The sequence below is a fragment of the Hyperolius riggenbachi genome, chromosome 5 (assembly GCF_040937935.1).
Source record: "Hyperolius riggenbachi isolate aHypRig1 chromosome 5, aHypRig1.pri, whole genome shotgun sequence".
NCBI lineage: Eukaryota > Metazoa > Chordata > Amphibia > Anura > Hyperoliidae > Hyperolius > Hyperolius riggenbachi.
In genome coordinates, this window is record NC_090650.1 from 69274638 (window position 1) to 69289001 (window position 14364).

General features: G+C 43.0%; 1 protein-coding gene across 2 annotated transcripts in view; it reads left to right on the forward strand.

The window, feature by feature from the left end:
* Positions 1-14364, forward strand: part of NCAPG2 (non-SMC condensin II complex subunit G2) — a 100116-nt gene that overhangs the window by 1484 nt on the left and 84268 nt on the right. The window contains exons 1-3 of one of the 2 annotated variants that reach the window (XM_068235850.1): positions 2499-2570; positions 8467-8552; positions 12882-13070. In XM_068235850.1, coding sequence (XP_068091951.1) covers positions 8475-8552; positions 12882-13070 — 267 coding nt within the window. In that variant the 5' untranslated portion in view covers positions 2499-2570; positions 8467-8474. Of the gene's footprint in view, positions 1-2498; positions 2571-8466; positions 8553-12881; positions 13071-14364 lie in introns of those variants that run through there. The other variant, XM_068235849.1, reaches the window with a different exon arrangement.

The following is a 14364-nucleotide window of genomic DNA, read 5'->3' on the forward strand; positions in this document are numbered from 1 at the left end:
TCTCTGCCTGTATCTGTTTGCGGTGGGATTAAATAAATTGACGTGGGGTTTGCAACTCATCTGGTGCCCGGATTTTGTCTCTACCTTTATGCCTGGATTGTTTGTTCGGTCTGGAGGCACAGTGAGTCCCCCCTCAATAACCCCCCAGGGGTTGTCATTTTAAAAGCATCTAGTGCTGATCTGCTTTTGAGCTCTTTATATTTAATAATTCCGGTCAAAGTAGTATGTGTCTACTGTAGACTAAAGCCCTGTACACATGCTATATTAAAGCCAGCTGAGGCAGCCAGTGATGACCGTCTCAGCTGATAATCCGGCATGTGTACAGTGGCACCCAGAGCGACAGCTGATTCTTTGTTGGCATTGCTCGCCCTGCGTGATATTATATCAGTGCCACCCCGTCAGCCTTCCACTCCCCGCATGGCAATAGAAATAGCTCACTCCGTGTCTGTACGACGTTGGGCCAGCGATGTCGCCCGAGAGATTGGGTCCCGATGCAGTGTTCTCCCCAGAAATTTTTTCCAGCCGGGTGGCATGAAAAAGTAGCCGAGTGGCGCGAGATGAGAGATTGCAGGGCCGGCGCTTCTCTGCTCAACTCTGCTTACAGCAGAGAAGGTGAGCTGATGACAGCCGGGTGCTTACCAAAACGGGTGACATTAATCCACTGTCTGTACGGTCCTTAAAGAGGAACTCCAGTGAAAATAATGTAATGAACAAAATGCTTAATTTTTACAATAATTATGTATAAATGATTTAGTCAGTGTTTGCCCATTGTAAAATCTTTCCTCTCCCTGATTTACATTCTGACATTTATCATATGGTGACATTGGTGACATTTTTTACTGCTAGCAGGTGACGTCAGTGCAAGGAGATGCTGCTTGCTTTTTTGGCCGTTGGAACAGCTGTTATTTCCCACAATGCAACAAGGCTCTCACAGTGTGATGTCAGGACCGTGGTCCTGACATCACACTGTGGGAGGGGTTTCACCACAATATCAGCCATACAGAGCCCCCTGATGATCTATTTGAGAAAAGGCAAAGATGGGAAAGGAGATATCAGCTACTGATTGGGATGAAGTTCAATCCTTGGTCAAGGTTTCTCTTTAAGCCATGGTTCACACTTCAGGGGACTGTACACAGTTTGTTAATACACAGTTTAGCACTCATCTGCAATTCTAATTAGATTATTTCAAGTCCAATATATGAGGATAAAAAGTTTTTCACATCCAGTGCAGTTTGTTGTATAGATGCATGAAGGTGTCTATTCCACTGAATCTTAAAGCGGATCCAAGATGAAAAACCTAACTATAACAAGTAACTTGTCTATACGCCTTATCTAAAATGTAGATAGTTTATGGAGCGAATCTAGCTGCAAACAGCTTCAACAGTTAGAAGATTATTTATTCCTGTGATACAATGAGGGCAGCCATGTTCTGTTTGTGACATTGCACAGGCAAACTGATAGCATCTTTAGTTTAGTATCTTTAGTTTATAGGGAATTAGAGTATTAAAACAAAACAAAAAAAGTATTTGACTTGAGGAATGCCCTATAAACTATATGAAAGGAACACAATTCTGCAATGAGCAAAAGTTCATCTCATATCCACTTTAAACCGTTATGTTGTAGATGTTGTTTACTTCACATAAGGTTTTCCACCACTAAATAGCACCCTTCAGGAAACTCACCAAAATGCTATGACAAATGCTAGACTGGTCAGATTTCGCATGTATCCAGGAAACCTTGGTGCCTCAGGATCCTGGTCCCAATGTCAAAAAACCTCTCATAGCGTGATTCAGTTTAAAAACGTAATACCTTTATTAAAAAGTTACACTCACATGCTCCTCTAAGCATTACACATAGTTTTGTTTATGGGCTCTCCCCCATTGCCAAAGCTGGGCTGTGCTGTGTCTCCATCGATTGGTATATCGTATAGGCTCTTCTCTTCTTCACTACCACCGCCCGCGAACTCCCAGTAGTTTGGTAACTGTCTCGTTACTCATCAGGGGCACGGTCTGGGGCCCGATACTCAGGGCTGTGGAGTCGGAGTCGGGGCAATTTTGGGCACCCGGAGTCGGAGTCGTTGATTTGATAAACTGAGGAGTCGGATGATTTTTGTACAAAATCTGCAGCCCTGTTAAGTATTAGACTAAGGAGTCGAGGAGTCGGAGTCTAAGCCATTTTGGGTACCCAGAGTTGGAGTCGGAGTCGTGGTGTCAGAAACTGAGGAGTTGGAAGATTTTTGTACCGACTCCACAGCCCTGCCGCTACTATTGTGGTTCCTGCATGTGGGGAAAAAAAAAAATATATATATATATATATATATATATATATATATATATATATATATATATATATATATATATATATAATTTTTTTTTTTTTTTTTTTTTTTTATCCTATGTAATAAAACCCCTGTGTCTCTGCGTCCTGTCCCTGTGTGTGTCCCTGCTTCCAGACTTGACAGTTTGCTGTCTGTGAACCTCATTGCATTGTGGGAAATAACAGCTTTTTCCAACTGCCATGCAAGCAACATCTCCCTGTGTGCATATACTGCAGACAGCGGTGGAGGACGGGTGAGCGGGGCGCATCTGTGCTCGCATAGCTAGGGGAGTGCCCGTAGCCTAGTGCCCCCATTTTTTAATGGCCTGGCTTTTGTGTGTGTGTGTGTGTGTGTGTGTAGATAGATAGATACAGTGTTCTCCCCAGAATTATTTTCCAGCCGGGTGGCATGAAATAGTAGCTGGGTGGCATGAAAAAGCAGCCGGGTGGGGAGAGATGAAAATGCAGGGCAACTCTGCTTACAGCATAGGAGGTGGTGAGGAGGTGAGCCAATGACAGCCGGGTGGTCACCAAATCTAGCCGGGTGGAGCACCCGGCTAAAAGAGCCTGGGGAGAACACTGAGATAGATAGATAGATAGATAGATAGATAGACATACAAGAATATGAGTGAGGTACTGCAGTACATTTCTAATGCAATGCTGTGTACCATTTCTAACCGATTAACATGTTTAATCTTTCCATGCACCTGATTTGTTGCACAGAGATTCACAGAGTGTTTTTTTCCTTATGTTTACAAAAAACATTTAAGCATGCTAAACTTCTTTAATATGTCAGTCATATAAGATAGAAGTTGTTGTTCACTAATTTTCACCCAATTTAAATTCTTTTTTAAGAGTAATTGGCTGAATATTGTAGTTAAATTGTTATTATACAACCTATACAAAACCTAGAGGGTGTTGTCCTTCCAATCACATAACTGGACTTTCCCTATGAGGTTTCCCACTGGGTCACCTAAGCCGGACTTGCGCCAAATCTGGTCAAGGACTCTATTTGCATGCAGATTGTATGCTCTCTACATATTTGTGTTTCTCCACAATCCCAAAAGCAAACTGATAAGCTAATTGACTCTACCAAATACTGGCCTTAGGGTAAGCTCACACTTACATTTTCTGCTGACAATTTTCCGTTTGCAGTATATGTTTTTTACGTGTATATAACTCACAGTCAGCTAATAATTAGCAATAGGAATATCAGACAGTGTGTAATACTATGCTGCAAGCTGCAAGTTTTTTGGAGCTAGTACAGTTGAGGTGATGCAGCACGAAATGCCATAGGGAACAGCTCTCCAATCAGCAATGTTTACAACTTGAAGCATTCCAATTTGCTGAATAGTGGGGGCGTATTATTACTACAACCTAGCTGTTCGAGAAGGTGCTGTTCACTCAATCACGTTAGTGGAATTTCCCTATGGATTTTAATGCTGGCTCAACTCAATCATACTAGTGGAAGTTAACCCATTCGCGTTCCGTCGTTTTCACTTGAGAAATGTTCACCTCCCATTCATTAGCCTATAACTTTATCACTACTTATCACAATGAACTGATCTATATCTTGTTTTTTCCGCCACCAATTAGGCTTTCTTTGGGGGGTACATTTTGCTAAGAGCCACTTTACTGTAAATGCATTTTAACAGGAAGAATAAGAAAAAAACGGAAAAAATCATTATTTCTCAGTTTTCAGCCATTATAGTTTTAAAATAATACATGCCTCCATAATTAAAACTCACGTATTGTATTTGCCCATATGTCCCGGTTATTACACCGTTAAAATTATGTCCCTATCACAATGTATGGCGACAATATTTTATTTGGAAATAAAGGTGCATTTTTTCCGTTTTGCATCTATCACTATAAGTTTAAAATAAAAAAAATATAGAGATATATCATCTTTACATTGATATTTAAAAAGTTTAGACCCTTAGGTAAATATTTACATTTTTTTTTTATTGTAATGTTTTTTTTTTTTTTATATTAAACATTTTATTTGGGTAGTTTTGGGAGGGTGGGATGTAAACAGTAGGTTTATAATGTAAATGTGTGTTGATTTTTTTTTTATTTTTTTTTTACTGGTAGTATTACTTTTTGGCCACAAGATGGCGGCCATGAGTTTGTTTACATGACGTCACTCTAAGCGTAACATACGCTTAGAGCGACGCACAGGGAAAAACAGCCAGAAAAGGCGCAGCTTCCGAGAGAAGCTGTCGCTTTTTCAGCGGGGGAGAGGAATCGGTGATCGGGCACCATAGCCCGATTCACTGATTGCCTGGCTAAGGAACCGCGGGCCGGGAGCGCGCATGGTTCCTGGACATAGTTCTGAGCCTGCGCAGTAAAGCCCGGAGGACGTCCGATGACGTCAGCGCGCCGCCGTGAGGCGCATTTTGGAACGCAGAAGAAGCCCGGCCTGGCCAGGTCGGGGCGTCCACCGGAGACCACCGGGAGCCTGCGGAGCGGCGCCGAGGGCACCTCCTGCCTGCCACGGGCTGGAGGAAGCCCCAGGTAAGTGGATGCGGATTTTTATTTTTTTTCAACAGTCCCTGAACCTTCCCTTTTAAAGGACAACTGAAGCGAGAGCGATATTGAGGTTGCCATATTTATTTCCCTATAAACAATACCAGTTGCCTGGCTGTCCTGCTGATCCTCTGCCCCTAATGCTGCATACACACTTGAGATAAAAGTCTCTGGAAAAGGCAAGTTCACAGACCAATTATACCCCATTCCATGTAGTATGAGAGCCATACCTTCACAGTCTATTCTATGGAGCTGAACTCCCCATCAGATAAAATCTTTGCAAGATGCTGCACACACAGATGCTGTACAGACACAAAAGATCAGTATCTGCAATAGATCCATTCCTTCAAAATGCATTCATAGTCTATGAGATCTGCAGATCATCATACACACCTTGTTTAGCAGGCAATCATCTGCAGATCAGATCCACCAGGATGGATTTTCAGATCTGCAGATTATTGCCAGATATGCAGATGAAGTCTGTTAAACCAAGTGTGTATGAGTATCTGCAGATCTCATAGACTATGAATGCATTTTGCAGGAATGGATCTATTGCAGGAAGAGATCTTTTGCAGATAATGATCTTTTGAATGTGTACGGGCATCTTTGTGTGCAGCATCTTGCAAAGATTTTATCTGATGGGGAGTGCAGCTCCATAGAATAGACTGTGTAGAGTATGGCTCTCATACTGCATGGAATGGGGTAAAATTGGTCTGTGATCTTGCCTTTTCCAGAGACTTTTATCTCAAGTGTGTATGCAGCATAAAGGTGGCCATACATCAGGCAACTTGGTGGGCGATCGACTATCTGAAAAAAACAGGCCTTCAGGGAACACCAAGTTAGTACATGGTGTTCCCTGTCTGACCACCAGCTAAGTAGGAAGTGACGCACGCTTGCGGTCACTTCCTACTTTGGGTAAGCGGAAGTGTATTGTAAAAATGCACATGTGCGCCCCAATGTCAACTTTTTTAAAAACCCTGTGTCGCCATAGACTAACATGACTTCCGGGCCGAAACAAGTCGCTGCGGGTCCCGCACGGTAATGTAGTTCTCTACTAGTGTTAGATTGGGCACTTCCGGAGCAGCGTACCACAACGTGGGAAGTATGAACTTCCCCATAGGGTTTCTTTAGGCTGCGGTAACAGTGCGGCAATTTGCCACTCCGCGCCACTATGAAAGGGGGCCCTAATACTTTTAGCCATAGCAGTTTTCTTATACTGTGCCTGCGCAGTAAGCTCCCGATGACGCACGTGGGAGCAAGCACGCGCGCGGCCGCAGTTGGATTAGAGGGCTGGTAGAAGCCCCAGGTAAGTGTCCGGTTTTATTCCCAAACCCCCCCCCCCCCCACTTTCCCTACAGAACCCCTTTAAGAGGAAATGCATATAGCAGCCTCCATAGTCTCCTCACTACAGTTGTCCTTTAACGCACAAACCCATTGGAAAGAAAAAAACAAACAAGAGATGCTTACTTCTGTAGAGGGAAGCCTCCGGATGATCCAAACCTTCTTGAGCCCACCGCTGCTTTCCGGGACCCTCATTTTCGCCACTGCTTTTTGATTTTTTTCCAATACGTCTGATCAGATTTTTATCGAAAAAATTAAAAAAAATTCCTTTTTTTCCCCCCTTAAAGAAAACCTGAACTGAAAATTAAGTCAAAATAAACATGCACAAGTCATACTTGCCTCCCGTGTAGTCTACTTATCAATCTCTTACTCCTCTCCTGCGTCCCGTTTGTCCACTGTGATCAAGGGAATTCTCCGTCCTCCATTTTGAAAATGGCCATTACCCCATGGTCAGCACACAGTTAAACTGTAACATCGCCCACTTGAGCCATAGGGAAACATGGACACATCAGTTCTCCTATAGCTGATATAGGTTATAGCTCAGCTATAACTGACAGCAACTGATATATTTCAGATCTGCCAAAGGGCTTGATTCACAAAAGAGTGCTAACTGTTACCACGGCCGTTTTCGCGCGAATTTTCGCATTGCGCATGATCGCGATTTTTTGCGCTAAACGATAACGTTTTCGCGCAAAAATGTTATCGATTTTGCGGTAAAATTCGCGTTTGCGCGCAAATACGTTATCGCTTTGCGCGAAAGTTCGCGGTTGCGTGCAATGCGAAAATTCCCGCGAAAACGGCCGTGCTAACAGTTAGCACTCTTTTGTGAATCAAGCCCAAAATGTTGTCAGAACTGGAAGGGATTATTGTCAGAAGAAAATGGTGAGCTTCTGAGAGGAACTGATGGCAAGGTAACTATGTAATGTTCATTTGAAGTTACCTCGTGTTTATTTTAAATAATTTTACTCAGTACAGGTTCCCTTTAATTGAAAAACAATGCATTTTGATTTTTTTATACGATTACTTTATCAAAAAAAGGGAAAATCGATTGACTTGATTGTATTGTGTATGGCCACCTTGACTGCGTAACTCGTACTTACTGCAGCATGTCAACCATGTAAAGTGTGCCACTTTGGTCATATTCTACTTTATATGAAATGTGTGCAGATCATGTAAGTGCTCTGGCTTAACAGTTCCTTTTTGCAACTACAATAAAAGACTTCACAATTAAAACTGTTTTTGTGTATGTGTGTGTATATATATATATATATATATATATATATATATATATATATATATATATATATATATATATATATATATATATATATATATATATATATATATATATATATATATATATATGTATATGTATATGTGTGTATATATATATATGTGTATATATATATATGTGTATATATATATATATGTGTATATATATATATGTGTATATATATGTGTATATATATATATATGTGTATATATATATATATATATATATGTGTATATATATATATGTATATATGTATATATATATATATATATATATATATATATATATATATATATATATATATATATATATATATATGTATATATATTACATACTACAGTCCTTCCAAGAAGATAAATCTTTGTACGCAGGCTAGTTGGCTCTCAGCCTAGGAAGCCAGTTGGGGCCGTCTTTGCCAAGAATGTGTAAACGGGCCTCAGTCACCGATAGATTCGGACTGGCAGAACGTTTTCGGCTGAGCACAAGGCTACCCTGTTGTCCTACTCCACCCCCTCCATTGTGCGCTGTGCCATTGGCCACCTTCTCCCTTCCATAGCAACAGTATGCGTTGCTACCCTATAGACTAGCAACGTATCTGTACAGAACTTATCCTCAATCTAAGCAAGCACCCGTTCTGCCCTATGTAAAGAGGATAAGGTGACCCTGCTGCAATTCACAGCAGGAACTACAGTAACAGCCGGCAGGATTGGCTGATTGCGTTAGGAAAGGCAGCTAGATTTTCACCTGAAATGATCAATGATCTTTATAAAAAAACTACTGTAGATTCACATATAAGGAACACAGGCATAAGTAATAACCTTGCAGCTGTTTTAATACCCTTTGCAGCTAAAAGGTAAAACAAATTATTTTGGCTGGAGTTTCACTTTGACAGAATGTTGGGTAAACAGAAAGGGGGATTTGCTTCATTGATGTGTATAGTTATTCCATTTACAGACACGCATGAGAGATGTGCTTACTGTTAGTGTGTTTTTCCTCCTTTTAATTAGGACTCACAATGTCTAAGCGTGAGGCTTTCCTACAAGCCACAGGGAAGGCGACGGTGCAGGATTTCCTCCACTTCATTCAGCTTCACGTAAGTTCAGTGATATTTGTACACTCAGCATTACAGGAACGCAGAAGATCAGGCACAGTGTTATGAGCTACAGCGACACGCTCAATCGCCTTCCTTGCCTGAAGTCAGGACTGTCCTCATCTGCTTCTCTGTTTCCACACATGGCTCCATCCTATTCCTCTGCTGCTTTCTATACTCAGCTTCAGGCTTGGAGAAATGTCCTGCTTTCTCTGCTTAATAGGTTAGCACGCTAATAGGCCAGTGTAGTTAAAATGTGCGGCATTGATGAATAACCTAATATAGATGCATTATTCATTGTAGCCTTATTTTAAAGTTGGCTTCTAACCCCTCCCCACCTCCTTGACGGAATTTAAAGGGAAGACGAGGTAGAGACCTATTTTATACAATGCAGAATGCCTGGCTTTTCTTCTGATCCACCGACTCTAATACTTATAGCCATAGGCCTTGAGCAGCATGTAGATCAGATGCTTCTGACTGAAGTCTGACTTGCTTAGCTGCATCCCTGTTTCAGGTGTGTGATTCAGACACTACTGCAGCCAAAGTGATCAGCAGGGCAGCTAGGCTACAACTACTATTTTTTTAACCACTTAAGTACCTGCGGTCTCTGCCCCCTTAAGGACCAGAGACCGCTGGTACAATACCGACAGAATCCCGACGAATTGCATCGCATAACCGCCGTCACTGCCGCACGTCACTTTAATTGGCTCCTGACCGTGTCTATCAATCTAAGCCAATGGGAGAGGCTTACATTGATAGACACGGCCAGGGGCCAACGAAATCGGCTCCTGACCTGCTCACTTTGCTCTGCCATCATGGAGACAAGCAGAGCCAGTGAGCTGCGGTGAGAGACGTCAGGTTTGAGCGGCGCGATCGGTGGGGAGCGATGGAAACAGCGGATGCGCGCTGCGGCGGTGATTGAAATCTACGCCCTGCCAGCCAGGAGCCCACCAAAACAGGGTGTAGATTTCAATCACCGCGGTCCTTAAAGAGGAACTTCAGCCTAAACAAACATACTGTCATTAAGTTACATTAGTTATGTTAATTAAAATAGATAGGTAATATAATCTCTTACCCACCCTGTTTTAAAAGAACAGGCAAATGTTTGATTTCATGATGGCAGCCATCTTTTTGGTTAAAAAGAGGTGACAGGGAGCATGATACAGTTTCAACTGTCTTGTGTCCTGAGCACCTCTCCCAGTTGCTAGGCAACGTGAATAACATAGGAAATCCCATCATGCTCTGCACAGCACCAACGAAAAAAGCCTGGACTTTTTTTCTTTGATTGGGTGGCGCTTAGCTAAAAATGATGCTTTGGTAAGAAAAACAAAGTTTTGATGCTGTGAAAGTGTTAAAGAAACACCAAGCCTTTTCAGTTCTGCTGAGTAGCCTTTTAGTCCAGAGGTTCACTTTAAGTAGTTAAAAAAGCAATAATTGTGCCAGCCTCCATATGCCTCCTACCTTGGGTTAATTTACCTTGGGAAAGCTAAGGCAGTCCTTCTGTTTCTAAATGTCTGTTCTTAGTTGTGAGTGTCGCATTCGTTTAGGCACTGCCACAGCAGTGACAATGTGAAGAAGAGGCGGCAGAGCTGAGTACATTTCTAGCAATTAAATCAGGGCTGTGGAGTCAGTCTGAGCAATTTTTGGGTACCTGGAGTCAGAGTTGGCAAAAAAAAAAAAAAAAAGCTCCGACGTCGAATAAATTTAATTTGTTCTATTTCTCAGATTTTAGTTATCATAAAGAATTTGTATATACAGTCCAACAGTATATGTCCATCGCTCCACTTGGGCAGGGTCCTCCTCCTTCTGTGTCCTACCTGATCATGCACCTCCATTACTGTGAACCCATGCTATGCATTTGAGTGAACCTAACTTGCCTAATCTCCATGCTCCCCTCCAGTGACTGGCTAAGTATTTCCTTGTACTCATACTGTGCTGTGTGATCTGGTTTTCTTGTATTCCTGTATTGTCATATTGCTGTTTGTCACCCCTAAATATTGTCTGTAACCTAAATTAATGTCCAGCGCTGCGTAATATGTTGGCGCTTTATAAATACAATAAATAAATAAATAAATAAAACTGTACAGTATAAAAAGTAATAGCAGTGCTTAGTTCACACAAAAAAAATCAAAAAGCAAGTTTCTGGTTCTGCTGCAATAAAGCAGTTGTCATATTTTAAAAATCAGATTTACCGTATTTTTCAGGATATAAGAGACTTTTTCTGCCCCAAAACTAGGGGGGGGGGGGGGGAGTGGGTGCATTTTATATTCAGAAGATACGGGAAAAAGAAGTTCAGAGTGCGCAGGGAAGGACTTACTGCATCCTGTCGCTGCGCTTCTGTTCTGTGGATGCCGACACTCCCCTCCTCCCATCCTGGAGCTGGCGATATAGCGGGACACAGCGGCCGCCTGCCGATATACCACTCCTTGTCCTCTGAACTTGTGCCGTACTTCTGCACTGCAACCCCAGCGGCGCACAAGCGCCGTTGTCATGCAGCGTGACCACAGCTGCTAAGGTAACAGTATGGAAGTACGGCACACGCAGGGCTGTTGGGTCGGTACAAAAATTATCCAACTCCTGAAACCCAAAAATTGTTCTGACTCCACAGCCCTGGGCACACATAAGAAAGACCTGGGGCTTGATTTACTAAACCGTGATAACGCAAATATCACACCTTTTCAAAGATATCACACCTTATGAAAATATCTTTGGTAAGGTGTGATATCTTTTCATAAGGTGTGATATTTGAGTTATCACGGTTTAGTAAATCAAGCCCTTGGAGCGGTATAGCAGCAGGAGACTTAAAGGGATACTTAAGTCTGGCCCAAAAAAATGATGCTCCTGGACCCGCCGGCGACGACTTCCGGTGTCGCCGTCACCAGCCGACAGGCATGGGAATGCGAGTGATTGTTCGCGTTCCCAGCCACAATAGCACCCCCTATACTACTATTGCGGCCTTCTTGCCGCAATAGCAGCATAGGGGGTGCTATCTTGGCTGGCAACGCGAACAATCACTTGCGTTCCCATGCCTGTCGGACGGTGACGGGAAAACCGGAAGTCGTCGCCGGCGGGTCCAGGAGCATCGGAGCGGAGCTGCGAGGGCACCGATCAGCAGCAGGGGGCGGAGGGAAGCCCCAGGTGAGTTAAACTCATTTTTTTTGGCCAGACTTAAGTATCTCTTTAAGAGTGTGGATTCTGAACTGGAACTCACTGTTGCAATGTTATAAAGTAAGCTATATAACTGAATATATAAATATAAGACACTTTTCTTTGCTATTAATGTTCAATTTATTATCCGTACTACACATACAATTTATCTCATACGTATTTTTGCTTCAGATTTGCGAACAATAAACTGTAAACAATACATACTTCATTAACCGGACAACTTAAGTGAGAGGGATATGAGGGCTGCCATATTTATTTCCTTTTAAGCAATACCAGTTGCCTGGCTATCCTGCTGATCTTCTACATCTAATACTTTTAGCCATAGACCCTGAATAAGCATTATTCAGATTAGCTGCATGCTTGTTTCTAATGTGATTCAGACACTACTGCAGCCAGATAGATAATCGGGGTTGCCAGGCAACTGGTATTGTTTAAGGCTTCTTGCACACAGGGACGTTACAGGCGCACGTTAGTGCAGCCTGTAACGCTCTCCCAACGCACAGCAATGTAACACAAGTGGGCTGTTCACACTACCCACGTTGCGTTACATTGTAACGCAGCAAAGTGCTGCATGCTGTGCGTTCTCCGCGGCTGAGCCGCGTTAGACTGTTTGCACATGCTCAGTCATGTTGGGGAGGATGGGAGAGCGGCCGGGCACATGGCTAATTAATATTCACTGCACTCAGTGATTTGCAGTGTTTACTTCCTGGAGCGGGCGCTCTGTGCAGCGATTGGCCGGGCGGGACCACGTGATGCCGCATGCGTCCAAGAGTACGCATCACGGCATCACGGACGCCAGAGTGAGCTGCACAACGCTGCTCACTCCGACGTCCACACCAGAGAGCACCAGGCGTTGCGTTAGGGGCACGTTATGTGCCCTATAACGTCCCCTAAACGCAACGTCCTGGTGTGTTACTAGCCTAAAAGGAAATAAATATGGCAGCCTCCACATACAGTACATCTCATTTCAGGTTCCCTATATTCTCCTTCATATCCCTCTCACTTCAAGTGAGCTTTAATGAAACTGGATCCACAATTTTCTTTTATTTCTGGCTCTTTGATTGGACAGACTGGCTCCTGTATTCCAGTCCTAAGCAGTTAGAAGGTATTTTCAGATGTGTCCATGGAGATGGGCTTCAGGTCACATTGTCACGTGTATTACAGAAAAATGTCACCGACCCTTTTGACCTGGAAGAAATATTGGAAGAGTTTCCAAGGAAGCAGAAAGAGGAACTGTGGCAGAAGCTAAAGACTTTACTGATGGAGACTTTGGTGGCAAACCCAATAGAATCGTGGCACAAAATAGATGAGGAGAGTGACGATGACATGGAGGTGGAAGGAGCTTCAGAGATCGTAAGCAATTCTGTTCATCATGTTTTTTTTTTTTTTAATCTGTCTGTTGGGGCCCAATAAAGCATCTGTCAACAGCTGTCCCTTGTAAAGATGCCATTTCACCCTTTAATCTTCAAAAATAGATTTCTCAGACTGGCTTCACACTGTATATTGGTGTCAGCGGTGCACCAGCAATAACAGGCCATCGGGGGAATACCACATTACTATGCGGTATTCCTTGTCTGGCATCCAGGCAGGAAGTGACGTGCGCTTGTGGTCACTTCCTGTTTTGGAAATACGGAAGCGTATTGTAAAAACAAACTTCCGTGCATGCACTTCGCTGCACCGCCACCAACATTTTTAAAAACCCTGCGTCGCCATAGACTTACATGACGTCCGGTTCAATACAGGAACGCGCGGTAACGTCGTTTTGGAAGCGTGTCAGATTGAGGACTTCCAGCGCACCACAGGTAATATGAAAGCACCATTACTTACATTACACCATTGGCTGCGGTAGCAGTGCCATAAATTGCAGCGAAGCACCGTGCCAGTGTGAAATGGCCCTCAATATACATATATCACTGAGTACGCCATATTAAAAAAAATGCATGCATTGCAACAACAAACCTCCAACATCACATATGGGCGGGGCTTAAAATACTGTATATTCTGCTAGGCTATATATAAAGTGTATATTGCCAAATAACCATAATCAATCAATCAATGCTCTATAAAAGTATTCAATACACAAAAAAGTCCCATCTCTCTTTAGTGAAAGAGGTCCACTCAGATCAAAAACAATGTATTATCACACCGTGATAGGCTCTCTCAGCTCAAGTAACTGTGTCTCTGTGTGTATGGGCAGCACGGGGGAGTAGTGGGTGGTACCTTGCAGTGCTGGTTCCATTATATCCACAAAGATAGAGCCGACAATTGTTTTGGGGGCCACTCAGGGTCCCCCTTCAACCACACGCCTTGAAGGGGGACCCTGTGTGGCCCCCGAAACAATGGCCAGCTATATGTATGTGGATATAATGACTCAATAAAGAGCATGATTTCTTGAATACACTGTCCTTTGCAATTATTGCAAAGGACCGCAAGGCAGCAGCGGTCAACCGTAGCATGGAAGATGAAGTTTGCAGGTGAAGATGGCATGTAAGCAAAGCAGCTGGCTTCGATACAAGATAAAAAGTTCCAAACAGCTACTTGCCTTTATCCAAAGTGAGTTGCTTCCATAGCAGTGCTCGCGTTTTGATGGCTTTGGAAAGTCCAAATGCTGTGACAATATAAAATGTGGTCTGTCCGGCTTCCATCA